The sequence below is a fragment of the Ornithorhynchus anatinus genome, chromosome 20 (genome assembly GCF_004115215.2).
Source record: "Ornithorhynchus anatinus isolate Pmale09 chromosome 20, mOrnAna1.pri.v4, whole genome shotgun sequence".
In the NCBI taxonomy this organism is placed as follows: Eukaryota; Metazoa; Chordata; class Mammalia; order Monotremata; family Ornithorhynchidae; genus Ornithorhynchus; species Ornithorhynchus anatinus.
In genome coordinates, this window is record NC_041747.1 from 29,548,621 (window position 1) to 29,576,197 (window position 27,577).

At 53.0% G+C, this 27,577-nt stretch overlaps 1 protein-coding gene across 4 annotated transcripts; it reads right to left on the minus strand.

Moving 5' to 3' along the window:
* On the minus strand, positions 1-27,513 carry AQP11 (aquaporin 11). 4 transcript variants are annotated; one of them, XM_029048413.2, is made up of 6 exons: positions 27,327-27,513; positions 22,817-22,930; positions 18,603-19,020; positions 17,293-18,089; positions 1,721-1,837; positions 1-329 (listed from the first exon to the last, which is right to left on the minus strand). In XM_029048413.2, exons 4-6 carry the CDS (start codon positions 17,948-17,950, stop codon positions 253-255), a joined length of 852 nt encoding a protein of 283 aa, XP_028904246.1. In that variant the 5' UTR covers positions 17,951-18,089; positions 18,603-19,020; positions 22,817-22,930; positions 27,327-27,513; the 3' UTR covers positions 1-252. The 4 variants fall into 4 exon arrangements, with proteins under 4 accessions (XP_028904246.1, XP_028904245.1, XP_028904247.1 ...); XM_029048412.2 differs by lacking the exons at positions 22,817-22,930; positions 27,327-27,513 and adding an exon at positions 4,652-4,717 and having other exon boundaries at positions 18,603-19,107; XM_029048414.2 differs by lacking the exons at positions 17,293-18,089; positions 18,603-19,020; positions 22,817-22,930; positions 27,327-27,513 and adding exons at positions 4,652-4,717; positions 7,373-8,104.
* Positions 27,514-27,577: the final 64 nt, after the last annotated feature.

Here is a 27,577-nt window from a genome sequence, read left to right on the forward strand (position 1 = left end):
TCTGCTACAGCCGCACTTTAATAGGAGGCGGGGGGGTTCCCCGCAGCTCCCCCGCCACAGTCAGCGTCCCGAGGCAGAACCACGGAGCGCACGGTGTGCCGGGCCTCCAGCCCAGTCCGACGCCGCTTCGAAAGAAAATAAATAAACTGACCGCGGCCCGTCCTCTGACCGTCGTGGCAAGGCAGGGGCCCGGGTCCGCTCTAACCGGAACGTGACTGGGCTGCGGGAGTCCCTTCGACCCGGGTCATCGGGTCATTCAAATTTCAGTGACCGCTTGCGATTCAGCCAGGGAAGGAAAAAGCGGTACATCAAAACCATCATCGCTATACCTGCGACACAAAAATAGAAAACCGTCATATACCCGGGCGAGACGCACTGCCGGAGACACCCAACGGGAGCCTGAAATCGTCCCCCAAAACCTATCGGGTCGTGCCCAGGGGCTGAGATGTGGATAGAGGGCCCGAAAGGATTCCCCCTCCTGTGGATTTGGTAACATAAAAAGAAAAGAAACCCTTCCACCTTTACTGATTTTTTCCCCTCGACTACAAGTACCACGGGAAGCGGGGGGTCAGGAGGCCTGCCTTCTAGCCCGGAGGCGTTGCTATGGGGATAAAAGGCTCTCCCGGGGAAGGCGGCTTCATTGCTGCCACCTGAGCTCAGGCGTGGCTACAGAAAAAGAGGGGAAGGAGGCCTGAAACGGTCATCTCCAACGACAGACGGCCATTTTGGCGGCACTGCGGAGTTAAGAGGGCTACCACGGGGTTTCGGGCCAAAAAGCAGAAGGTGCACATGCAGAAAAGACCCCACTGTAAAACAGGCTTAAGGGTGACTTCCGGGGGTCCTCTAAGAGCACCCCACATTCACAGGCTAGCCTATTGAAGCAGCAGCGTGGCCTAGGAGTCAGAAGGCCCTGAGTCCCATTCCCAGCTCTTCCACCTGACTGCTGGGTAGCCTTGGACAAGTCACTTCACTTCTCTGAGTCTCAGTTCCCTCATCTGTAAAATGGCCTAAAACTGTGAGCCCTAAGGGGGACAGGGACACAGGCCGGTCCGATCACCTGCTATCTACCCCAGCGCTCAGTACGGCGCCTGACAGATAGTTAAGTGTTTAACAGATACTATTAAAACATGAAAAATAAATAAAAACGGCCCCAGGCAGGCCGGTGTTTCAAGTCCAGCACCCGCTGTCGGCTCACACCACAGAAGTCGGACCTCGAGGTGGTGCCTCGGAAAGAGACGGCCTTAAGACAGTACGGACGGCGATCTGCTGACGTGCTCCGGAAGGCAGTTTTAAACAGCCTGCGGGTGGGCCCCCAAATCATAATAAGGTTGGTATTTGCTAAGCGCTTACTATGTGCAGGGCACTGTTCTCAGCGCTGGGGTAGATACAGGGTCATCAGGTGGTCCCCATATGAGGCTCACAGTCTTAATGGGGACATTTTACAGATGAGGTAACTCACTGAGGCACAGAGAAATTAAGTGACTTGCCCACAGTCACCCAGCTGACAAGGGGCAGAGCCGGCATTCGAACCCGTGATCTCTGACTCCCAAGCCCGGGCTCTTTCCACTGAGCCACGCTGCTTCTCCCACATCTCCTCCTTGAGGCAGCCAGCCTGGGAAAGAGGTGGCGTGGCCCTGTTCGGAGGCCTCACCGCTCACGGACCCGGGGGGCCGTCTTCGGCTTCCCCCTTTCCCGGCAGATGGGAGCCGGCCCCGCTTACCTGCCGTGGGGCCTACCCAGTACACGATGGCGAAGTTGTGGAATTCGCCTTGGAAGCACTTCATGTGCAGCGAGAGAGCCAGGGCTGGATTAAACACGGCCCCCGTTATACTTCCTCCTGCGAGAGACGGAGAGAGAAAGGAATGAGCAGAGCGGCTTTCTCAGGGCGGCCAACGCCGCAGCGGGGCCGACACCGCCCCGTCCCCGCACGGCTCTGCCGGGGCCCAAACCCCTTCACCCCCACCGCCTATCTGCCGGTTGCAACCGAGGAATGGCATTTATTGACCATTACACAATAATAACTGGTATCTGTTACGTGCTTACTGTGTGCCAGGCACTGTTCTGAGCCTGTCCAAACCGGGATGGACACGGTCCCCGTCCCATACGGGACCCACAGCCTTAATTCCCATTTTACAGATGAGGTAACGGGCAGAGAGAAGTGACGGGACAACTCACCTAACTTCTCTGTGCCACAGTTCCTCATCTGTAAAATGGGGATTAAAATGGTGAGCGCTTCCAAACCCGCCCTGGGACAGGCTCGTGTGCAGATCGATTAGTTTGCAGCCACTCCAGCTCTTAGTACAGCGCCTGGCACATAGTAAGTGCTTAACAGATACCATTATTTAAAAAACAAAACGAAAAAAACAAACACCAGGTCCCTGTGACTCCCACACCCACTTGCTAACCACTAGGCCATGCTGCTTCTCAAGTTTACCATGCACAGAGCCTTGGAGGGAAAGAACGGTGCTTGACACATAGTAAGTGCTTAACAAATACCATTATTTAAAAAACAAAACAAAAAAAACAAACACCAGGTCCCTGTGACCCACACGCACCTGCTAACCACTAGGCCATGCTGCTTCTCATGTTTACCATGCACAGAGCCTTGAAGGGAAAGAACGGTGCTTGGCACATAGTAAGCGCTTAACAAATATCATTATTATTATTACGGGTGGAACCCGAGCGAGTTAGACGGTCACGAGGAAGCCCTTGTTTTGGCATCTCCGGGTTCCGCTTACTTAGACAGCCAACAACAGTAAACAACTTAGACATTTCTCTCCGGGTTTCTTATTCCAAAAAGAGGGAACATCCAGTTTTCTACATCTCCCGCGTAAGATTGGAAGATGACCAGTGTGGTGCTCTCAGACGGTCGTAGGGCATTTCTCTTTAGCTTCTCAAACTCGGAAACATTTCTCGCTAGCTTGACTTTCCGGGGGATACTGTTCTTCCAAAAGAGGGGAAATTTTGTGCGAGGGGGAGAGGCACAGCAAGAGGGACACTTTCCATTTTACCCAGCCCGGAGCTCCGTGAAAACTGAAAACAATATATTCCTAATTTTCAAATTTACTCTGCTGTATAACATGAAATGGACTGGGGGGGGGGGGTGAGGGGGATTTGGTCCTATTTAATTAAAAAAAAATGAGCTTGAATATTTCTATTTAATTAAAAAAAAATGAGCTTGAATATTTTCCTTAAAACCCCCTTCCCCTCAAAAAAGATATCACAGTAGATGATTTAAAAAAAAAAAAAGGGTCACTTTTTAAAGAATCTATAAGTGTCGGGCTCTCCTGGAAGTCTCCATCATCTCCAGAGCCTAAAAGGAAATCCTGAGCCGTTGGATCCGGACTATCCCGGGACCAGGAGACGAAAGGGCCGAAGGGGGGCTGGTTGACAGAAAAATTCAAGACTGGGACTCTCTTTGAGCCTGGGGACGGGTGGGGCCTTCAGTTAAAGAACTCGATTGTTCAGGACACGGGAGAAAAGAACCGGATATAATTTCTTCCTCCCAAGGCGTTCTCCCGATGGTTTCCTGGGAGGGAACAAAGGGAACGAGGCCCGGGTGGAGGGGATTTCTCCTAGCCTCTGGCAGAGGCTGGAAAATTGGACTCCCCCGGCCTTTCCCTCCTTTCTCCCACCTCCCCTCCTGTGTTTCTGCCAGTCCATCCCTTCTACAACTCCCTTCTCCTGCCATCGCCTCTGACCCAAGGGACGGACAAGGGGTCTGCGGCATTAAATGAATCCTTCTGGTCCAAGCTCGTGCCTGGAAGGGGTGGTGCAGATCCCACACGCAGGTGCACCGTCCCAATCAAGCAACCCAGTGCATTTACTGAGTCCTTCCTGCGCCCGGAGCACTGTACTAAGCGTCTGGGAGGGTACGCTGGACACACGATCCCTGCCGACAACGAGCTTACATCCCGGGGGGAATCTGGACTGTAAGAGGGGGGAGGAGGAGGGAAGAAAGGAGCTGAAATGCAGGGTGGGAGGGGGGGTCTCCCAGGATAACATCAACAGAAAAGCTCAGGGTTGACAGGCAGAAAAATCGGTCAATCGATGGTATTTATGAAGCGCTTACTGTGCTGAGCACTTGGGAGAGTGCGGAAGAGCGGGCAGAGTCGAGTACTGAAACAGATGAAGCTCACTGAGGACAGAAATCGGGTCTGCAAACTACTGTGCTCTCCCAAGCGCTTAGTCCAGAGTCGGTGCTCAATACTACTAATTGAAAAGGAAGGGGAAAAATGAAAGGAAATGAGGAGCGTAGACACCCCCCCCCCCCATCCTTCCTCCCTCATAAGCTTGTGACCTTGGCATTAGAGAAGCAACGTGGCCCAGTGGAAAGAGCCCGGGCTTGGGAGTCCGATGCCACGGGTTCGAATCCCAGCCCCTTGTCAGCTGGGTGACTGTGGGCGAGTCACTTCACTTCTCTGTGCCTCAGTGACCTGTCAAATGGGGATTAAGAGTGTGAGCCTCGTGTGGGACAACCTCATGACCCTGTATCTCCCCCTGCGCTTAGAAAAGTGCTCTGCACATAGTAAGCGCTTAACAAATACCAACATTATTACTATTATTATCCCCCGCTCACCCCTCATTCAACCTCACCATTCACTTTCTCCCATCCCACCTTGACTACTGACTGCATCCGCCTCCTATTGACCTCCTCCTTGCCTCCTGTCTCTCCCCACTCCAGTCCACACTTCATCCTGCTGCTCCGATCTTTTTCCTTACAAAACAAACAAACAAACAAACAAAAAAACCCTTGCGATTCACATCTCCCAAATCCTCAAGAACCTCCAGGTGAGACCCTCCTCACCACTGGCTTTAAAGCACTCGATCCCCTTGCCCCCTCCTACCTCACCTCTCTTCTCTCCTACAACAACCCAGGCCACACACTTCATTCCACTATGGCCACTGTACCTCCATCTCATCTATCTCACAGCAGTAGATAATAACAATGATGATGACGATAATAACAAAAATGACGACGACGGGATTTGTTGTTGTTTTGAGCGCTGGGGTAGCTCCAGTTAATCAGATCAAGGTAGACCAAGGTCATCAGGTTGTCCCACGTGGGGCTCACAGTCTTAATCTCCATTTCACGGATGAGGTAACTGAGGCACAGAGAGGTTCGGAATAATAATGATGGTATTTGTTAAGCGCTTACTATGTGCAAAGCACTCTTCTAAGCGCTGGGGGGCTACAAGGTGATCGGGTTGTCCCACACGGGGCTCGCAGTCTTAATCCCCTTTTACAGATGAGGGAACTGAGGCCCAGAGAAGTAGTCACCCAGCTGACAGGTGGCGGAGCCGGGATTAGAACCCAAGACCGCTGACTCCCAAGCCCGGGCTCCTTCCACTGAGCCACGCGGCTTGTCTTAGTACAGGGCTCTGCGCGCAGTAAGCACTCAAATATGACTAATTTAACCTTGTGGTATTTGTTAAGCTTTTACTTTGTGCCAGGCACTGTACTACTAATAATAATAATGATGTTGGTATTTGTTAAGCGCTTCCTCTGTGCAGAGCACTGTTCTAAGCGCTGGGGTAGACACAGGGGAATCAGGTTGTCCCACGTGGGGCTCACGGTCTTCATCCCCATTTTACAGAGGAGGTCACTGATGCCCGGAGAAGTGAAGTGACTGGCCCACAGTCACCCAGCTGACAAGCGGCGGAGCCGGGATTCGAACCCATGACCTTTGACTCCCCAGCCCGGGCTCTTTCCACTGAGCCACGCTGCTTCTCTTAAGCGCTGGGTTGGACACAGTCCCTGCCCCACGTGGGGCTCGCTCTCGTCCCTCCACCGACTCCTTTACCCTCGTCCTCCCGCTGGCCTGGGACTCCCTCCCCCTTCCTATGTTCGTTCATTAGTCTTGATCGAGCGCTTACTACGTGCGGAGCACTGTCCTGAGCGCTTGGAATGACAGACCGCCCACCTCCCTCCCCACTTGCCAAGTCCTAAAATCACAGCTCCTCCGAGAGCGCTTGGGGAAGATTAAATAAGCGCAGAAAGGGGGGAAAGGGTCGTCGGGGTGGGAGGGAGAGTTCTCCCTCCAACTGGGACGGCGCAGCCCATGAGCCACAGAGACCGCACGTCTGACCTGATTTAACTTTCAACTTCCCCAGCATTTGGCCTCCAGCGTGCACTCGGGCACAATTGTCACGATTATCATTAGGAAAAAGAAGCAACCGTCGCATCCCGCGACCCGGCCGGCGAACCCAGGAGGGAAAGGCCCGGGCCGCTGACCGCCGCAATTACGCTGGGAGGTTTTCCAGGTTTTGGCCACGGCCCAAGGCCTTAATTAACCACCAAACAAATCCCCACGGTCCAAGATTCGGCCAAGCCGAAATAGGATTTAAAAGAAAAGCCCCCCCCGCCCCAAAAAGGGGGCCGGGGGTCGGGGGTTTCACGTCTGATTTCGGCCGGAGGCCGCGTCCGAGAAACTGAGACACTGAGGATTGTCCCCTCTTCCTCCACTCAAGTTTTGCCGCCGAAAACCCAGAAATCTCCCGCATTTCCTATTCCCTTTTAGGACTCCTAAGTCTGTTTTGTAAAAAAGATGTGTTGGCTGCTATTTACTAGTTGCGGGATGAATGCCCCGCTACCGCACAACGCGGGGACCTGAAGGAGTGGCCAAGTTTCAACGACATCAGCCGGTGTTTTTGTCAACACTCATTTTGGGCCCATTTTCCCAGACCACTGTGTGTCCGGGGTGGGTTTTTTTTTTTTTAATTTTTAATGATGTTTGTCAAGCACTTAATCTATACTTTATACTTTTTGTGCAAAGAACAAAAAGCCAGAGTCGGGGAGTGACCGTCTTTCGGACGTCGGCCTGGACGGCCAGGCTGGGTCTAGGCCCGGGCTCTGGGTGCAAAACTGCCGCTCAAAGAAGCGTGCAAAGAACAAAAAGCCAGAGTCGGGGAGTGACCGTCCATCTGATGTCGGCCTGGACGGCCAGGGTACGTCTCGGCCTGGGCTGTGGGTGCAAAACTGCCGCCCAAAGAAGCGTGCAAAGAACAAAACGCCAGAGTCGGGGAGTGTCCGTCCATCTGATGTCGTCCTGGACGGCCAGGGTACGTCTCGGCCTGGGCTGTGGGTGCAAAACTGCCGCCCAAAGAAGCGTGCAAAGAACAAAACGCCAGAGTCGGGGAGTGTCCGTCCATCTGATGTCGGCCTGGACGGCCAGGCTGGGTCTCGGCCCGGGCCGTGGGTGCAAAACTGCCCCTCAAAGAAGCGTGCAAAGACCAAAACGCCAGTGTCAGGGAGTGACCGTCCGTCCATCTGACGTCGGCCTGGACGGCCAGGCTGGGTCTCGGCCCGGGCCGCGGGTGCAAAACCGCCGCTCCAAGAAGCGTGCGAAGGCCCGCGGGCGGCCGCCACACACCTGCGAAGACCAGGAAGGTGACGAGGGCGGCCAACAGGTGGACGCGCAGCTTGGGCCGCACGTCCCTGAACTGGACGACGGCGCTGTGGTAGATGAAGGAGCAGATGGCCTCCACCAGGCAGGCCCGGGGCACGTCGGCGGGCAGGGGCGGCCGGCAGGCGGGCCGCCGGTCAGGCCGGTGCCGCTCCGCCAGGCCCAGGCTCCGCACGGAGAGCGCGTAGGCCCGGGCCAGCAGGGCCCCCGCCACCTGGGCCGCCACCTTGAGCAGGGCCGTCCTTACGGCCAGTCCTTCGGCCGCCACCTTGTGCAGCACGGCGCAGGGGTTGGCCAGGGCGCCCGGCAGGGTCAGCCCGTGCACCAGCGACGAGAGGTAGGAGAGCGTGAGGCCCAGGTGGGGCGAGGGGTCGAGGCGGGCCTGGACGACGAGCTCGTGGGTGCAGGCGCACAGCTGGAAGGTGGCCAGCAGCTCCAGGACCAAGGGCCTGAGGCGACGGGCCTCGGGCTCCCACAGGCCCCGCACGACGCCCACCAGGACCACGGTGCCGGCCATCAGCCCCAAGGACACGCAGGTGTCCCCCACGCCGCCCGCCATCGCCCTCCCGCCCGGCCCGGGGGGGGGGGGGGAGGGGGAAGGGGCCCGGCCGACGAGGCGACCCCCCGGGCCGGTAATGGCGGCCCAACGACCGCCGTCGCCTCAGGACCCGCGCGCCGGGAGGGGAGAGGCGCGAGCGGACGCCACTGCGCAGGCGCCGCGTCCGGGCCCGAGGCGCGAGACCGGGACGGCGCCTGCGCACTGCGCCGGGGCGCGCGCCCGGGAGCCTCCCCCCCGCCCCTCCCCCCCACGTGCCCGCGAGCGCCTGAGGCGACTCAAGGCCGCCCTCCCTCAATGGCCGACGCGGCTCCCTCCCCTTCTAGGCTATGAGCCCCTTGCGGGCAGGGACAGGGCCTCTCTGGGGGCCAAATGGTACTTTCCAAGCGCTCAGTACAGTAGTCTAAACGCCCTAAATAAATACCATTGAGTGAATTAATGAATGGATGAATGGATGGATGGATGGATGGATGGATGGATGGATGGAGAGGGGTCGTCTCCCTCAGCCTCCCCTTCCTCTCTAGACTATGAGCCTATTGTGGGCAGGGACAGGGCCTCTTTGGGGGCCAAATGGTACTTTCCAAGCGCTCAGTACAGTACTCTAAACGCCCTAAATAAATACCATTGACTTAATTAATGAGTGAATGGATGGATGGATGGAGAGGCGTCGTCTCCCTCAGCGTCCCCTTCCTCTCTAGACTATGAACCCGTTGCGGGCAGGACTGGCCCTCTTTGGGGCCCGAGTGGTACTTTCCAAGCGCTCAGTACAGTGCTCTGCACGCACTAAATAAATACCATTGAGAGAATTAATGCATGAGTGAATGAATGAATGAATAAATGAATGGATGGGTGGATGGAGAGGCGTCTTCTCCCTCAGCCTCCCTTCCCTCTCTAGACTGTGAGGCCGTTGTGGGCAGGGACTGGCCCCTTTTGGTGCCAAATGGTACTTTCCAAGCGCTCAATACAGTGCTCTACACACAGTAAACGCTCAATAAATACCATTAAATGAATGAATGGATGGATGGATGGAGACACGTCTTCTCCCTCAGCCTCCCCTCCCTCTCCAGGCTGTGAGCCCATTGAGGGCAGGGACTGGCCCTCTTTGGGGCCGACTGGTACTTTCCAAGCCCTCAGTACAGTGCTCTGCACGCAGTAAGCACTCAATAAATAATACCATTGAATGAATGCGTGGATGGATGGAGAGGCATTGTCTCCCTCAGCCTCCCCTCCATAACTAGACTGTGAGACCGTTGTGGGCAGGGATTGACCCTGTTTGGTGCCAAATGGTACTTTCCAAGTGCTCAGTACAGTGCTCTGCACGCAGTAAGCGCTCAATAAATACAACTAAATGGATGGATGGATGGATGGATGGAGAGGCGTCGTTTCCCTCAGCTTCCCCTCCATATTCACCCCAGCATGGCAGAAGAGGGGCAAAGTGTCCTTCAGTCTCCCCTCTTCCCCCGCATCCCAGAGTAGGGAGAGGCGTCTTCTCCCTCAGCCTCCCCTCCATATCTAGACTGTGAGCCCATTGTTGGATTGCCCCTATCTGTTGCCAAATGGTACTTTCCAAGCGCTCAGTACAGTGCTTTGCACACAGCAAGCGCTTATTAAAACCGATTGAATGAATGGATGGAGAGGCGTCTTCTTCCTCAGCCTCCCCTCCATATCCACCCCAGCATGGCGGGGGGGGAAAAGTTCTCCCTCCTCAAATAGGCAGAGATTGTCTCTATCTGTTGCCGAATTGTCCATTCCAAGCGCTTAATACAGTGCTCTGCACATAGCAAGCGCTCAATAAATACTATTATTTAAATTGATAAATTGTATTTATTAATATAAATAAATACTATTGAATGAATGAATACCCCAGTGTGCCAAGGTCTCCCCCAGGGTCCCCACGAACACCACCCCCCACTCCACCCCGGGGAATGGAGGCCGAGCAAGGTCCCAGCACCCCTCTTCCCCCAGGGTCTGGGTCTAATTTCCACCTGCATACTCCTCCCCAGCGCTTAGTACAGCGTTCTCCACACAAGAGTAGGGAAGCAGCGTTGCTTAATGGATAGGGCATGGGTCTGGAAGTCAAAAGGACCGGGATTCTAATCCCAGCTCTGCCTCTCTTCTGCTAGGTGACCTTGGGCAAGTCACTTCACTTCTGTCCCTCAGTTCTCTCGTCTGCAAAATGAGGATCAGTACCTGTCCTCCCTCCTACTTAGACTCTGACCCTCTGTGGGACCCCTGATTATCTTGAATCTACTCCAGAGCTCAGGACTGTTCTTGGCACATAACGAGTATTTCACAAGTACCACAATTATTAGGATTATTTTTGTGCCCCTGCCCCTCTCCCCAAGGAGGTCCAGCCTCTTTTTGCGTACAGAGATGGAGACTTTCTCCTTCCAAATCCCTGTTCCTGGCCTGTAAGCTCGCTGTGGGCAGGGAATATGTGTTATAGTGTTACACCGTACTCCCTCAAGTGCATAGTACAGTGCTCTGCACACAGTAAGCGCTCAGTAAATAGGACTGACGGACTGACTTTCAGTTTTGGAAGAGATAACACAGGATGAAGTCGTTGAGAGGGTGGCTCATCGCTTCCATTTGGCTTGGTGCTGGCTCCCCGAGACTAACAAAGACCCTGCACGTACATCCTGTCGGGCCTGGCCACGACAACTGTGCCTCAAGGGAACCTAATTAAAGCTCACATTAAAAAGACTTTTGGGGACGGTGCTAACACTCCCCTGTGATCACACTCATCAACGGCCCCAACCTGCCTAAAGGCAGCATCCACTTCGAACAAAAGTGCGATTTACCTCTCTCCCTCTCAGGCAGAATGTACTTCTAACCCACTGTCCCTGAGTTTGTTAAGCACTTATTAAGTTCATTCATTTATTCCATCGGATTTATTGAGCGCCGACCGTTTGCACAGCACTGAATTAAGCGCTCCCGAGAGTCCAATACAACAATAAACAGACACATTCCCTGCCCACAACGAGCTCACAGTCTAGAGGGGAGGCAGACATTAATGTGAATAATAATAATAATGTTGGTATCTAAGCGCTTACTCTGTGCCGAGCACTGTTCTAAGCGCTGGGGTAGACACAGGGTAATCAGGTTGTGTCACGTGAGGCTCACAGTCTTCATCCCCATTTTACAGATGAGGTAACTGAGGGACAGAGAAGTGAAGTGACTTGCCCACAGTCACACAGCTGACAAGTGCTAGAGTCGGGATTCGAACCCATGACCTCTGACTCCCAAGCCCGGGCTCTTTCCACTGAGCCACGCTGTTTCTCTGATGTGCCAAGCACTCTACTAAACACGGGGGTAGGTACAAGATAATCAGGTCAGACACAGTCCCTGCCCCACACGGGGCTCATGAGTTCGAATCCCAGCTCTGCCACTTGTCGGCTGTGTGACTGTGGGCAAGTCACTTAACTTCTCTGTGCCTCAGTTCCCTCATCTGTAAAATGGGGATGAAGACTGTGAGCCCCACGTGGGACAACCTGATTCCCCTATGTCTACCCCAGCGCTTAGAACAGTGCTCGGCACATACTAAGCGCTTAACAAATACCAACATTATTATTATTATCATTACAGTCTAAATAAATAGGGGGAGGAACAGGCATCGAATCCCCATTTTACAGATAAGGAAACTGAGGCCCAGCCAAGCGAAATGATTTGCCCAAGGGCACCCAAGAGGTGAGTGGGAGAGGCAACATTAGATCCCCGCACATATTAGAGCTCTGCACACAGTAAGCGCTCAATAAATACGACTGAATGAATGAATGAACGCAAGTCCGCTGGCTCCGGGGGCCCTGATCTTTCCACTAATAATAGTAATAATAATAATAATGGTGGTTTTTGTTAAGCGCTTACTATGCGCAGAGCACTGTTCTAAGCGCTGGGGTCGGTACAGGGTAATCAGGGTGTTCCCAAACGAGACTCACTGTCTTCATCCCTATTTTCCAGATGAGGGAACTGAGGCACAGAGAAGTGAAGTGACTTGCCCACAGTCACACAGCTGACAAGTGGCAGAGCAGCGATTCGAACCCATCACCTCTGACTTCCAAGCCCGGGCTCTTTCCACTGAGCCACGCTGCTTCTCTAGTTGCCCCTTCCTCTCTACACCAAGCAGACACTACGAATCGTTGGTTTTCAGGCACTTTCTCACCTCTTGATTCTATTTATTTTGATGATGTTGTCTTGTTTTTGTCCGTCTGTCTCCCCCGATTAGACTGTGAGCCCGTCATTGGGCAGGGATTGTGTCTAGCTGTTGCCGAACTGTATATTCCAAGCGCTTAGTACAGTGCTCTTTTATTAATGAAATGTACATCGCCTTAATTCTATTTATTTGCTATTGTTTTGATGAGATGTTCCTCCCCTAGATTCTATTTATTGCTATTGTTCTTGTCTGTCCGTCTCCCCCGATTAGACTGTAAGCCCGTCAAAGGGCAGGGACTGTCTCTATCTGTTACCGATCTGTCCATTCCAAGCGCTTAGTACAGTATTCTGCACATAGTAAGCGCTCAATAAATACTATTGAATGAATAGTAAGCGCTCACTAAATACTACTGAATAAATGACCCTCTCTCCCTCCTCATCTGCTCTCTTCTCCCACTGAGCCCCAGCTCACACTATTTGTTCCACTTTAACCTCCTCGTTATGCCTCCTTCTCAATTCTCCCTCACGCCCTCCCTCCGGCCTGGAATCCCCTCCACCCTCAAACCTGCCAGACACAGCTCTTCCCAACTTCAGACCCTCCTAAAAAGCCCACCTCCTCCCGGAAGCCTTCCCTGATCAAGCTCAACCTTCCCAAGTTCCACGCCACAGTCACCCGGAGCACTTGGGTTTAAACACGTTAGCACTTTAGCACCTTCTTGATTCCCTCTAACATCCTTCTTCTCTCAGCCTTTCCTCCTTTTGCAGTCAGCCACCCTAGTATTTTGTGATTACCTTGTGGCTCTCTCCCCTTGAGATTGCAAGCCATGAGGCAGGGGGCATCACTTTTTACTCCATTGAATTCTCCCAAGACCTTAGGATAGTGTTCTGAATGCAATAAGTGCTCGATAACTAGTAGCAGAGGTGGTAAATAATAGCATTTATTAAATACTGACTGAGTGCAGAGCACGATACCTAGCAGTGAGAAACAATACATGAGTGGAAATTAGACATCTGAAGTTCCACAGCACTTATGGCCCTACCTGTCCTTTATTTATTTATTTATTTATATTACTGCCTCTCTACAAATAATAATATCTATAAATAATATAATTTATTCATACTAATATCTCGCCGGCCCAGACGGTAAGCTCCTTGTGCCTACCAACTCTGCTATCCCGTGCTCTCTCACGTACTCAGTCAGTGCCCTGTGCACAGTGAGCGCGCAACAAATGTCTGTTGCCGATTTGTACAATCCAAGCACTTAGTACAGTGCTTTGCACATAGTAAGCGCTCAATAAATACTACTGAATGAATGAATATAAACGATTGACCAATGGATTAACAGACACTGTCCCCAGACCTCAAGGACCTCACAGTCAAGGAATATACAGTAGGGAGAGGGGACTGGCAACGGACACGATGCAGGGAGCGATGAAATAATAAAACAGTCGAAATATAGAAAAGACAAAGAAGCATACACAAAATAAAAACAAAAATCGGTAGGGTACAGCATGGCCTTCTGGAAAAATCCGGGCCTGGGAGTCAGAAGGATCTGGGTTCTAATTCCGGCTCTGCCACTTGCCTGCTGCGTAACTTGGGCAAGTTTAGGGTCTGCCACTGGGAGGGAACAGGCTTCAGAGAGCTTAACTAGGCTTTATTTTTTCATTTATTTATTTTTCAGCGCTTAGAACAGTGCTTGACGCATAGTAAGCATTTCACAAGCATGGCTTAGTGGAAAGAGCCCCGGCTCGGGAGTCAGAGGTCGTGGGTTCTAATCCCAGCTCTGCCACTTATCAGCTGTGTGACTTTGGACAAGTCACTTCACTTCTCTGTGCCTCAGTGACCTCATCAGTAAAATGGGGATGAAGACAGTGAGTCCCACATGGGACAACCTGATTACCTTGTATCTACCCCAGCGCTTAGAACAGTGCTTGGCACATAGTAAGCGTTTTACAAATACCATCATTATTATTTTTTTAATATATTATATATATGTCACTTTATTTCTCTGTGCCTCAGTTACCTCATCCGTAAAACAGGGATTAAGACTGGGAGCCCCTTATGGGACGTGGACTGTGTCCAATTCTATTAGCTCGTATTTACCCCAGGATTTAGTGTAGCGCCTGGCACGTAGTAAGTGCTTAACAAGTACCATTAAAAAAAAAAGGGGGAGGCTCTCACAGTTCCCATCGACGTAACCTGTCCTTTTGCACCCCTTATCTCCCACTCCCAGTTCCTGGAGCTCCGTTGTAATGCATTTGGCCGTGGCCAGTGAGCCAAATCATGACGATCTTCTTCCAAAATAATGTAGAGTTGGGTAATTTTTTAATTTTTTAATAGTATCTGTTAAGTATTTGCTACGTGCCACGTACTGTTCTGAGCGTTGGGGTAGAAACGAATTAGTCAAAAGAAGCAGCGTAGCCTCCCGGAAAGAGCACAGGCCGGGAAGTCAGAGGACCTGGGTTCTAATCTGCCTCTGCCACTTGTTACCTCATCTGTAAAATGGGGATTAAAGCTGTGAGTCCCAAGTGGGACATGGACTGTGTCCAACCTGATTGCATTCTATCTACCCCAGCGCTGAGTACAGTGCTTGGTACATAGAAAACACTTAACAAATACTATTTTAAAAAAATCACCGCGGCCAAGAGGAAGGGGTAGGAGGCGAGGGGGTCGTAGTTCTTAGCCTTAATTCTCTCTATTTCAGAGAGACCAAATCAAAGCCTTTCAGGATTTTCTTCCTACCCCTAACATTCACATTCCTGTGCACATTTTTTATTTTCTTGCTCTGCTATGTACATCCAATGTTTTATTGAGCTATTTCACTCTGACCTGGCTGCACCGCTTTGTCTTTGATTTTCCTCCTGCTCCCACTATTTGCACAGAGCTCTGTCCTCGTTTCAACTGTAAAGCCCCCAAGGGCCGGAAACAAGAGACTTGGTTCTGCTGTAGTCTCTAGTCCCAGCTCTGCCCCAGGCCTGCTGAGCAACATCAGGCAAGTCGCTTTGCCTCTCTGGGCCTCGGTTTCCTCATCTGTCAAAAGAGAATAATGATTCCTGCCTCTCCCTCCTCCCTCCAAATGAGATATGTGATGTGAAAATGCTTTGGAAAATAAAAGCGCTCTATTAAAATCTGAGATGCCGTGGAGAAGACAGAGAATTCAGCTCCCCAGGACCTCCAGAAACATTCTAGAATCTCAAATCCCAGATGGGAAATACACCGAAAGAGCCCCCCATCTTCTCCCACCCACTTAACGGCTCACCCGTTGACCTACTGTCCCTCACAATGAAACACTACCTCCGTGCCACTTTTCTTCGGACGTTAACTCAGCTCCTCTTCTCATCTGCCTTCTACTTGTGTGTGTACCATCGATGGTCATCAATCCATCGACCAATTAATCCCGAGTGGCTCTGGGTGGACAGGTGTGACGCTGACGCTGATGGCGGGTGGTGGTGGGGGACGTTGGGGCTGAAAGACTGTGCTGAGTCTCCTTGGTTTGAGCGTTGGGCTTCTTGTGGAGAAGCAACGTTGCCTGGTGGTTGGAGCCCGGCCTGGGGGTCCGAAGGAACTGGGTTCTAATCCCAGGTCTGCCATCTGTCTGCTGTGCGACCTTGGGCAGGTCATTTAGCTTCTCTGTGCCTCAATCACCTCATCTGTAAAATGGGGATTAAGACTGCAAGCCGATTGAATATGTGGGTTGAGTGAGAGAGTTGAGGATCTTTTTCCTCTAGACTGTAACCTCTTTGTGGGCAGGGACTGTGTCTGTTACATTGTTATAGTTATAGGGGGCCATGGTGGGGGCACTCAAACCCTCAGCAGAATCTCCTAGGGCTCCCTGGGTTGCTAGACTCATTCCCTTCTTGTGGTAGGAGATCCTAGCTAAAATCTCCCCCTTCCTCTCCACCTAAACTGCCACCTCGCTGCTCCAAGCGCTTCTCACATCCCACTTTGACCACTGCCTCAGCCTCCTCACTGACCTCCCTGCCTCTTGTCTCTCCCTACTCCAGTTCATCCTTTACTCGGTTGCCCGGATCATTTTTCAAAAAAAAAGTTCAGTCCACACCTGCCATTCCTCAAAAACCTCTGGTGGTTGACCATCCACCCCAGAGTGAAAACAGAAATTCCTTACCGTTGGCTTCAAGGCCATCAGTTCTCCCCCTCCTTCCTTACCTTGGTGCCCTCCTCCAAAAACCCAAGCCACACACTTTGCGCCTCTAATGCCAACTAGCTCACGGTACCTCGATCTCATCTATCTTGCCACCAATCTCTTGCCCAAATCATTCCCCTTCTTTATATCCAACAGACTGCCGACGTCTCTATTTTCATTCAGTAGTATTTATTGAGTGCTCACTATGTGCAGAGTGCTGTACTAAGTGCTTGGAGTGTACAATTCGGCAACAGAGAGAGACGATCCCTGAACCCTACTAAAATTACATCTCCTCCAAAGACCTCCCCTGAACCCTCATATCCTCACCACATTCGCCATCTCCTCTGCATCGCCTCTGTACCCTTTAAGCACTCTGATACTCACCCCCGACAATGTTTAGGTAGGGATCTTTATATTCTGCCATCTCCCCTATCTGTAATTTATTTATTTTTTTGTGGTAGTTGCTAAAGCGCTGATTATGTGCCAAGCCCTGTACTGAGCGCTGGGGGTAGATTCAAGATAATCGGGTTGATCACAGCCCATATCCTACAGGGGACTCACAGTCTAAATCCCCATTCTACAGATGAGGTAACTGACTTGCCCAAGGACACACTGCACATAAATGGCAGAGCTGCAATGAGAACCCAAGTACTCTGCCTCCCAGGCCTGGGATCTTTCCATCAGGCCACTTCTTGTTACTGAAATTATTTGAGCTTTGGTCTTCTCCCCTACTAGACCCTAAGCTCCTTGGGGGGCGGGGATCAGATTCAACTAGCTCAACTGACCATACCATCCCAAGCACTTAATACAGTGCTCTGCCCCCGGTTTGCGCTCAGTAAATACCGTCGACTGACTGATCGATTGACCGGGGCTGGGATGGAGAGCAGAGGGGCTGAAGACCATCAAACCCCCAGTGCAGAGGAAGACGGGGAGAGCGCTACCCATCTCCCAGAGGACTACGACTGTGCATTTAAACTCAGATGAAGGAGGACCTGGGCCGACCGGGGCCTCTGGGCACCCGGCTGCCGCTCAACAAACCTGCGAAGACCAGGAAGGTGATGAGAGCGGCCTGCAGGTGGATGCGCAGCTTGGGTCGGATATATTTGAGCTGGATGACGGCGCTGTGGAAGATGAAGGAGCAGATGGCCTCCACCAGGCAGGCCTCGGGCACGTCCGTGCGCATGGGGTTCCGGCAGGCCCGGTGCCGGTCGGCGCGGTGCTGCTCGATGAGGCCCAGGCTCCAGACGGCGACCATGTAAGCCCGGGCCAGCAGGGCCCCCGCCATCTGGGCCAGGATCCTCAAGATCCCCGTCTCCACGGCCAGACGCTCCATGGCCATCTTCTGCAGCACGGCGCACGGGTTGCAGAAGGAGCCCGTCAGGGTCAGCCCGTGGATGACCGTGAAGAAGTAGGTGAGCGTGAGGCCAAAGTGGGGCGAGGGGTTCAGGTCGGCCTGGACGGTGAGCTCGTGGGTGCAGGCGCACAGCTGGAAGGTGGCCAGCAGCTCCATGAGGAAGGGCCTCAGCCGTGGGCCGGGGCGGCGGCGGGGGTCGCCATCAGGGAGGCCCCAGAGGGTGACCACGCGCAGCAGCCCCACCAGGACCACGGTGGCCCCCAGCAACCCGAGGGAGACGTGGGTGTCCTCCAGGTCGCCCAGAGCCCACACCTTCGGCCCCGCCGTGGGGCTGCCCCCCATCAGCCACTCTTCGTCCTCTTCCCAGGACGCCAGATTGTCTTCTGCTGGGCAGGCTGTGTCAAGTCCGGAGTCCAAGCCTCTCCTCCTCCTCCTCCTCCTTCTCCTCCTCCCTGCCCTCCGGGGCCGGGGCTGGCCAGATCTGGGAATGAGCGGAGGAGGGGGAGGGAGTCAGGAGAGACTGCAGGTCGTTGGTGGAGTTTCACTGCTGAGCTGCTCCCTGCCCCCCTCCCTCCCGGCCTCAGATCTCTGGCCAGTTTCGGCCACATGGGACCCTCCCGCTCCCCTACCCCCTCTCTCTCCGAGCAGGCACATCTGTCCTTTGCCCACGGGAGGAAGGCGCCTTGCAGTGTGACCCCCTCCCACTTTTCCCCCACTGACCACCACGCTGTTCACCCATTCTGGGTGGACCCAAGAGTAACCTCGGTCTAGTCCCCTCTAGACCTTAAGATCATCGTGGACAGGGAACGTGTCTGTTTATTGTTATATTGAACTCTCCCAAGCGCTTAGTACAGTGCTCTGCACACAGTAAGTGCTCAATAAATACGACTGAATGAACGAATGAACCCCAGCTTTCTGCTCCAACCCAGCCTGGCCCAGTGCCTGCCAGTGGAATTCCACAACAGGCCCACCGGGCCCCTCTCCGCCCTCTCACCTGAATCGGATTCGTGCTGCCAACCGAGGCCACTGGGTCAGCGAGAGGCCAGGTTTCTCCTCCCTTCCTGGAGAATGCTTTCTTCCCCGGCCGCTAGAACGTTTCAATCAACATCAAAGATGTTCTCCCAGATTGTCAAATATAGATCCAAGGTGGCGGTAATAACCGAGTCGAGGAGGCAGGTGACCTTTCCGGCACACGGTGATTTGCAGAGGGCTCTGGACCCGTTTGTATCTGATGGTCCCGTTCAGTGGACTCTTATTCTCCTGCGTGAAGATACAGCTCGAAACGCTGAAGTTGCAAACGGACTCCACTTGAAGTGTGATATTTTGCCTGCCTTTTTCATTCGGTTGAAAACTTCAAGGAGAACGACTCTGCTTCTCTTGGACACAGAGGGCTCCGCACTGCTCTCTGATCACTGTGGGCGTGGACAAATGCCAGCGGTCGGTCAGCAAATATTTATGTTGCACCCGCGGGCCGTGTAGTGACGTGGAAGGACAACCACTAGGCACTCCGGTGCTCGCTTGTCTAAGCACTTCCTATCCGCCCTTCCTTTCTCTTTCGCTTTGGTCTCCCTGCTGATTCCCCTGCTCTCTGAGCCGCACAGAAACCCCCACGGCCGGGGAGGGCCCAAGAGGGCTTCCCTGAGACTTCTGACCCGACCCCGAAGCTCGGACAATCCCGGGGGCCACAATCAGTCGATCGATCGGTGGTATTGATCGAGTGCTTACTGGGTGCAGAGCAGTCTACCGGGTGTCTACCCTGTGTACAGCACTGCAATGGATCCTAATGTGTGCAGAGCACTGTACCGGGCACTTGGGAGCACACAAAAAAGTACAGATAGGGTCAATGCCCTTGAGGAACTTATGATGCCAACTTGGTACTCTCACCTCTCCCCCCTCTCTGAGTGGCTTAACTCATGAAGACCCTCCAGCTTCGTGGACCCCATCATGTGGACCCCAACCCCTCCAGAAAGTTCAGAACGGAGCGATCGTCGGAACCCTTCACCGGCAGGCGTCTCCTGGGCCTGACCCCCAGGATCCGAGAAGGTCCGGAACAGAATTGGTGGAGGCCTCATGGGCCGGGTTGACCTCTGACCACTCTCCTCTAGCCACCTGACCTGTGGGGCCCCAGGGCCGAGCTGGGGGGAGGTGTGTGGGGGAGTGGGTGGTTCAGCGGTCACGGTGTTGCTCCCGGCCAGGACCACATGATGGCAGCATGTCACCCCCCATCCGCCTGCTCTCAGATGACCCTGGCACAGCGGGCACGGCCGGTCTGGACGTCGCCCTCTGAGCCTCGCCCAGCCACAACCTGGTTTCAGGAGCAGAGACCCAGGATCCACGTTCAGAAGCCCGGAATGGGGGAGATTCCAGTAGGTCCTCTGCCAAACCCCCCTCCTCTGTCCCCTCCTCTTCCCTGGGGATGGAGAGAGATCCGAGAGGGTCAAGGACGGCCACAGAGATATCCAAAGGGTCGGGGAATTGGCCCTGGGGGGGGTTTAACTTTTCATTTTCCAAAGCAAATGCTTTGGCATCACCCATCTCATTCCCACCCCCTCCACCTCCCCTTCCTCCCCCTCTCCCAGTTCCGTCTGTCTCACCTCTGACCTCCCTGATCCGGAGGCTCACAACCTTGGAGTCACATCGGCCACTCCTTGTCATCCTTCCGTGCTCCCACTCAATCTACTATCACCAAATCTTGCCTCTTCTCCCTCCACCATGTCTCCCGGAGCCAGTCACCACCCTGGTCCAAGCTCTGCTCAAACGATCGCATCGGCCTCCACCCCGGTCTCCCTGCCCCCAGCCTCTCCCCTCTCCAGCCCAGAGTCCCCGCCGCTGTCGCCTGGATCATCTTCTGAAGCCTCACTCAGCTCACGTCTCCCACTGCCTCCTACCCTCCACCGGGCCCCCTTACGTCTTTCCACGTCACGCAGACACACTCAGCCTTGAGGCTCTCAACCAACTCACCCCACCTTCCATACGGGCTCTCCTCCCCTGTTACTTCCCAGCTCACTCTCCTGGCTCCTCTCAATCCAACCTTCTCACCAAACCTCACTCCTCTCCCACCTCTGTCCCTTCGCCCATGCGGTTCCCCCTGCCCAGACGCCTTCCCTCCCCAAACCTGACTGCAGCCCACATCAAATATCCTGATTCTTTCCAACCCACCATTAATTTTCTGCAATTATTTATACCCATCCTGAGCACATCCATATATAGGCTATTCAATTTTTTATTCAATTACTTCCTTTGGTGCCTTCGAGAGGAATACTGTCACGTCAGTCTCCCCCATTACAGTGTAAGTTCCTTGTGGGCGGGGAATGTGTCACTTGTTTGTTTTGTACTTTAATAAATACAGTTATTACTACTGCTGCTGCTATTACTCACATCATTCTGGTGGGTTAGGGTGGGGCAGGGACTATTCTCATTTTCCAGAGGAGGAAACAGAGGCCCGTAAAGGTTCAGTGACTTTGCCCGAGGTGATACGGTAGCCGAGCTGTGACAGATGCCGGGGTCTCCCGCTTTCTGGGCCCGGGGCTGTGGTGGTTGAGCAGCATCCAGACCGACTGAGGTGTCCTGGGGGGTGTCGAGGCGGACCAGGCCACCGGTGACAGTGAGAAGGCGGGCTGGGCAGGCCTCACCATGGCTGTGGACAGTGTTGGGCCCAAGGCCGGAGATGTGCTCCCTTAGAGAAGCCAGGATTTTGGATTCTGGGCTCTTCCCACCCTCCAGGCCCCTGGGGCTGGATTCCGCTCTTCCTTCCAGATGGATTCTGTTCTCCCTTCCTGCCCCCTGGTGTGACAGGTGGCCTGAGAGGGCCGCAGGGGCGGATACCCTTGTAATAACTGTCCGGAGCAGGGGGGTGCATTTTCTAAACCCGAACAGCCTGCTGGATCTCAGGCCCTCGCTCCCTCCCCACCCTGCAAAACACCTTCCCACCTTCCAGGTCTCCTGAAACCCCATCTCTTCCAGCCAGCCTTCCCCCCTCCATTCCTGCACTTTAAATCCATCACCTGTCTCCAGCAGTTAGGCAACTATTTATACCCATGCTCAGCACTCCGGTATACTCAATTATTTATCTTTATTGCTCTAGTTGTAAATATTTCTGTGTCTGGTTCCCCGATTACAGCTGAATCTCCTTGTGGGCAGGGAATCTGTCTCTTCTCTGGTTAGATATTTTCCAGCGGGCCCTCAGTATACATCTCATTATCACTACTACCAGAGGATTACAGATGGTTCCCAATGATCCACTGGATGCTTCCCATGCAACTTGTGCTTGATGGCACCTACAGGGTTCAGAGTTCTGTACTGGGCACCTACTGGGGGCAAAACACTGTAATGGTTACCTACCGAGCCCAGAACTCTATCCTGGACAACTCCTGGGTGCAGAGCACTGTTTAGGTCACCTGCCGGTTGCAGAGCTATGCATTCAGCGCTTCGTACAGGGCCTGGCACAAAGTAAGCACTTAACAGATGCCATAATTATTATAATTATTATTACTGGGGACCTAATGGGTGCAAAGTACTGTCTTGGGCACTTATTAGGTGCAGAGCACTGTCTTGAGCCCATACTGGTTGCAGAGGTCTGTAGTGGGCGCAGAGTACTATGTTGGGTATAGAACACTGCACTACGCACTTGGGACCATTCAGGAAAAGACATATTTCTTGGCCTCGAGGACTTACAGTCCATTCACTGCTACTCTGCCCCCTAGGAGGAGGAGGTGGTTAAAGTGAAAAGCCGGGAACAGGCCTGGCCTCTGCCGGCTCTCCAGCCCCGGTGCCTGACCTGGCAGGGCTGGGCTGGGGGAAGTGCCCAGAACTGGGCGAGGAAAAGCTGTCCCTCCTTCGGCCTCTGGATCATTCGTCTCTGAACAGAGGCACCTCCCGAGGCTGTTGCTTCTGTCACCTTCCCCTTCTCAGGTTATGTGGGTCCCCAGGCCTCAGGACCCCTCGCTCCCCCTGCCATTTCTGCAGCAAAGCCCCCCCGGGGCGGGGGGCAAGGATCACCTTTCTGAGCATCTTTGTCCGGGATGAATCCAGGGATCAGAGTGAATGCCGCTCGAGTTTCACTTCCCGAAAGGCCACCTCCTCCAGGAGGCCTTCCCTGACGGGTCCTCACATCATCCTATCTTCCACTCTGAGCGCTACGGTGTTTCCCTAGTTAACACATTCATTCATTCACCCAACGATTCATTCATTCATTCCACAAGCACTTACTTTGGCGGGAACCATTTCTATCTATGTCTGTAGTCTTTTCCTGGCTCTGGTCACTGGCCTGTTGTGTGATCCTGGACAAGTCACTTAACCTCTCTTGGGCCTCAGTTTCGGCATCTGTAAAATGGGGATAAGAAATACGGTGAATTCTGTGAGGGACAGAGACTGTTCAGTCTGGTAACCTTATACCTACCCACCTCTTAACACAGAGTAAACACTTAAACACTGTAGTTAAAATAACTGTATTCTTGTCCCTATTATGTGCATATAATCTATGCCTGCCTGTCTGTCTCCCCGAATCAATTCATCGATCATATTTACTGAATGCTTACCGTGTGCACAGCGCTGTTCTAAGCTCTTGGGAGAGATCGCTATAGCTTACAGTGAATAGACTTTTACCTCCTCAAAGGCAGGGATTTTCTCTTCTAATTTTGTCACCTAGCTCCAGGTGCCCAGTTCAGTGCTCTGCACAGAGTAGGTGCCTAATACAGTGCTCTGCACCAACACACAGCCAATACCAAGCTCTGCACCCAGAAGACACCCAATTCAATGCTATCATTCATCCGACGGAATTTATTGGTGCCTCCTGAATTCAAAGCACTATACTAAGCACTTGGGAGAGAGCTACAGAAGCAAGGTACACAATCCCTGCACTCAAGCAGTTTGCCACCTAAAGTAGGGGGAGGAGAGGAAATGGACAAAAATGATTTATGAATAGTGGGAACAGGAAGAAGGATATAAGAAATATTACAAAAGTATCAGGTTGAAATAGCTGAATAATTGAATACACGCATAAATATACATGGATACATAAGTGCCGAGGATAGGAAGGAAATCTATACGCACTAAAGGGTTGCAGGGAGCCATAAATAAATCCGGATTTCAGGAGGGGTTTGACAATGGGAGAGCTGAAATCTGGAGCTCTGCCCCTAGCAGGCGCCTAGTACAGTGCTCCGTACTCAGTGGGTGCCCAGTACAATGCTCCATGCCATTGGGAGCTCAGGACCAGTGCTGTGCATCCAGCAGGAGCTCAGTACAGTGCTCCACACCCGGCACGCACCCAGGAGAGTTCTCTGCACCTAGCTCGTGCTGTAAGCACTCTGCACCAGGCAGGAGTCCAGGACAGTATTCTACATCCAGGAGAATGCCGCACGCATAGTAGACGCTCGATTAATATGGATGACAAGGACAATTTCAACTCTACCTGACAGTTTTCTCTACCATTTCTGCAGTATATATTCTACGTATTTTTCTGCAGTATCAGTCCCTCATAGTAGTATTTATCAAGTAGGTTACAGGACATATTTGGACTGCTTTACCTATCCCAGGAATAACAGAGAGGTTGATGAGGTGGCTTTGAAATGACACTTGGAAATTCACGCTGTCCCTGAGCCACTGAAACGGAGAAGACAACAGAAGCATGGGAGGAAATGGGGCAATTACCTGCTGGGGCCGGGTTTGGGGTTGTTGTGTGAATGATGGAGGAGTCAAAGTTTGTGTGGGTGAGTGTCATTTCTCCTAATGAGGTCATCTCGAGGCCTGGAGGGGTTGGTTTGACTATATTTCCGGGACTGCGCCTCGCTCTTCGCTGGGGCTGCTCTCCTCATGGCTGTCCTCTCAATTTCTACCTGCCTCTGTTTCCCCCTTCCTTCTGTATCTTTCTTCCTCTCCCCTTCTCTGTATCTCTCTTCCTGCCTGCAGCAGGCTGTGCCCATGGTGGGTATCCAATAAAGGGTTGTGCCCACAGCAGGTGCCCAGAACAGGGCTCTGCCCACGGCAGGTGCCACGGCCCATGACGGGCATCTGTTACAATGCTCTGCCCACGGTAACCATCAAGTTAGTGCGGCCGTTACTGCCACTGGTGATTCGTTTACAAGCCTTGGCCCAAAGCAGCGCTGGCCCTTCTAGCCCCAGCCTGACTGCTGGGCATGCGAGTTGGCTTCTGACCCTGGACAAGTCACTTAACTTCACTTTGCCTCTGTTCCCTCATCTGAAATATGGGGATCAAGATGGTGAGCCCCATGTAGGACGTGGAGTGTGTCCAACCTGAGTAGCTTGTATCTATCCCAGTGCTCAGTACAGTGCCTAGCACATAGTAAGGGCTTAATAAATACCATAAAAGAAAAAAAAAGTGAGGGAAAGGGGAGAAGAAGAGGGAAAGGTGAAGGGGAGAGGCAGGAAGAGGGAAAAAGAGGGAGAGGTGGAGGTGGACGGGAAGAGGGGTGAGGGGCGGGCTGGTCTCCTCCTTGAGGAGTGGAGGGGGTGAGGGGAGAGAATGGAGGTGGGGCAGGCTTAGTTTCCCACCCATACAATGGGTATATTCTCCACCTCCCCAGACCACCCTGGGGCGAACCCTGAGGACTGAGGAGCAGTACATTTGAGATTCACCCCACCTCTAGCCCCACATCACTTAGGTATGGGTCTTCAGATTATATATTATAAATTATCTATTTATAATGAATGTATGGCTCTGTCTCTAGACCAAAAGCTCATTATGGGCAGGGTTTGTTTCCACTAACTCTGTAATACTGTACTCTCCCAAGCACTCAGTACAGCACTCTGCACATAGCAAGCATTCGATAAATACCCCTGATGATTGGTTGAGGCCCCCCTCAAGTGGGGAGCTCTGGAAGCTGGGGGATTTCTGGGGGGCAAGAAGGTGGGGCAGACTGGGGCTGCCAAGTCACATCCCCTGCTTGGGGCAGACCTCCCTCCCTCCCAGGTCACCTGCCTGGGATGTTGCCCAGGCCTCAGGAGGTCAGGGTGGAAGAGGCGCGGAGCTTGGGGGATGATTTAGGGAGGGGGGAGCCAGGGGAACAAGAGGGAGGGTAGAGGGGTGCCTCCAACAGAGCACTGTATTGAACAGGTGGGAGAGTCGGTAAACTCGTTCCCTGTCCACCATGAGCTTACTGAACTGTGGTATTTGCCAAGCACTTCCTCATTTCCTCTTCTCCCACTCCCTTCTGCGTCATCTTTGCCCGAGGATTTGCACCCTTTCCTCCCCCCACCCTCAGCCCCAGAGCACTTATGTTCATTTCTGAAATTAAATTATTTATATTACTGTCTGTCTCTCCCTCTAGCCTAAGTTCATTCATTCAATAGTATTTATTGAGCGCTTACTCTGTGCAGAGCACTGTACTAAGCGCTTGGAATGTACAAATCGGCAACAGATAGAGCCACTGACGGGCTTACAGTCTAATCAGTCTAAGTTCCTTGTAGGCAGAGCACACATCTACCTACTCTATAGATCGTACTCTCCCAAACACTTAGTACAGTGTTCTGCCCACAGTAGTAACGCTCCTCATCGGTGTCCCAGCTCAGACCATCCAGCATCCCGACTCTCCCCTCTCCATCCCTCTCTCTCCCTCAGTGACCCAGCAGAGATCTTGGAAAATTCACTTTTAAAAATCTTCTTTGAATGATTTCGGAATCTCGGGTTACTCTGTCTCCCACTTTCCCCCAAAGGAGGACCCCAGCTCTACCCCTGCCCCGCATTCCCCCCTCCTCCCTCTCCACTGAGGGAGGAGGAGTCGACATCTGCTTCGTGTATTTAAAGGTCCGGGGCTGGTGGGTCGGAGTGCTTGTCCCGACCCTCCAGTGTCCAGTGACACCGCAATCAGATCCCCGGGGATTTCTGGCTGCAGGCCAGGGCCCAGCCAGCTCCTCTAGTAGCATATGCCTACTGGATAGAGCCCCGGGCCTGGAATCAGAAGGACCTGGGTTCTAATCCCGGCTCTGTCACTTGCCTGCTGTGAGACCTGGGGCGAGTCAGTTTACTTCTCTGAGCCTCAGTTACTTCATTTATAAAATGGGGATTAAGCCTGTGAGCCCTCAGTGGGACAGGGACTCTGTCCAATCCGATTTGCATCTACCCCAGCGCTTAGCAGAGTGCCCGGCACATAGTAAGCACTTAACAGATATCATCATCATGATCTACCCCAGTGTTTAGTACAGCGCGTGGCACAGAGAAAGTACTTAACAAAAACCATTAAAAAAAAAAAGCCCAACTCTGGGGCTTTTTTTTAGATTGACAGTTTTCTAACTGGGTATTTCCAAGCCTCTTCCCCTCCCCCTACAACCTTCTCAGTCAACTCTCGATGATCTGTGGTTATCAAAGGAGGTGTGGTACAGATAATCTCAAACCACTGACCGTGTGAGTGCTGGCCTGTAATAATAATAATGACAGTATTTGTCAAGCGCTTACTATGCACCAAGCACTGTTCTAAACGCTGGGGTAGATACAAGCTAATCAGCATCCCTATCCCATAAAGGCCTGACAATCTTAGTCCCCATTTTACAGATGAGGTCACTGAGACACAGAGAAATTAAGTGACTTGCCCTTGGTCACAGGGCACACAAGTGGAGGAGCCGGGATTAGAACCCAGGTCCCGCTGACTCCCAGGCCCGGGCTCTACCCACTTGGCCATCCTGCTTCCCCACTAGAGCCCAATGCTCAGAAATCTGAGGCAGACACCGCCCAACCGTGGATAACTGAACGTCGCAGGGGTCGCACCGTTATGCCAAAGATGCGCTGCGTAGGAAACCGCCCCTCTCTTTGCTCCTTCGATCTCACACCTCCCTTCGGAGAGTTGTCTGAGGACGTGGGGTGTCTCCGCTTTGGGCTCTGGCACCGGGATGATTCTGGTGGAAAGGGAAGAGCTGTCATTGTCATCCAGAGCCCCGTGCCCCGGCTCCTCCAACCGCTCCGACGCATTTCTCTTTCTGAGGCAGGAGCGGGAAGGTGAAGAACTGGGACTCGGGCTA

What these genes read in the sequence shown, in the direction of transcription:
- AQP11 (XM_029048412.2), bottom strand. Translation starts at nt 17,950, where the DNA reads ATGGGGGGCAGCCCCACGGCGGGGCCGAAGGTGTGGGCTCTGGGCGAC. An exon ending in CACCTTCCTGGTCTTCGCAG is followed by an intron (nt 4,718 to 17,292) that starts GTTTGTTGAGCG and finishes TTGTTTTGTAAG; the next exon opens with GAAAAAGATCGGAGCAGCAG. An exon ending in CTGGGTAGGCCCCACGGCAG is followed by an intron (nt 330 to 1,720) that starts GTAAGCGGGGCC and finishes TTTGTGTCGCAG; the next exon opens with GTATAGCGATGATGGTTTTG.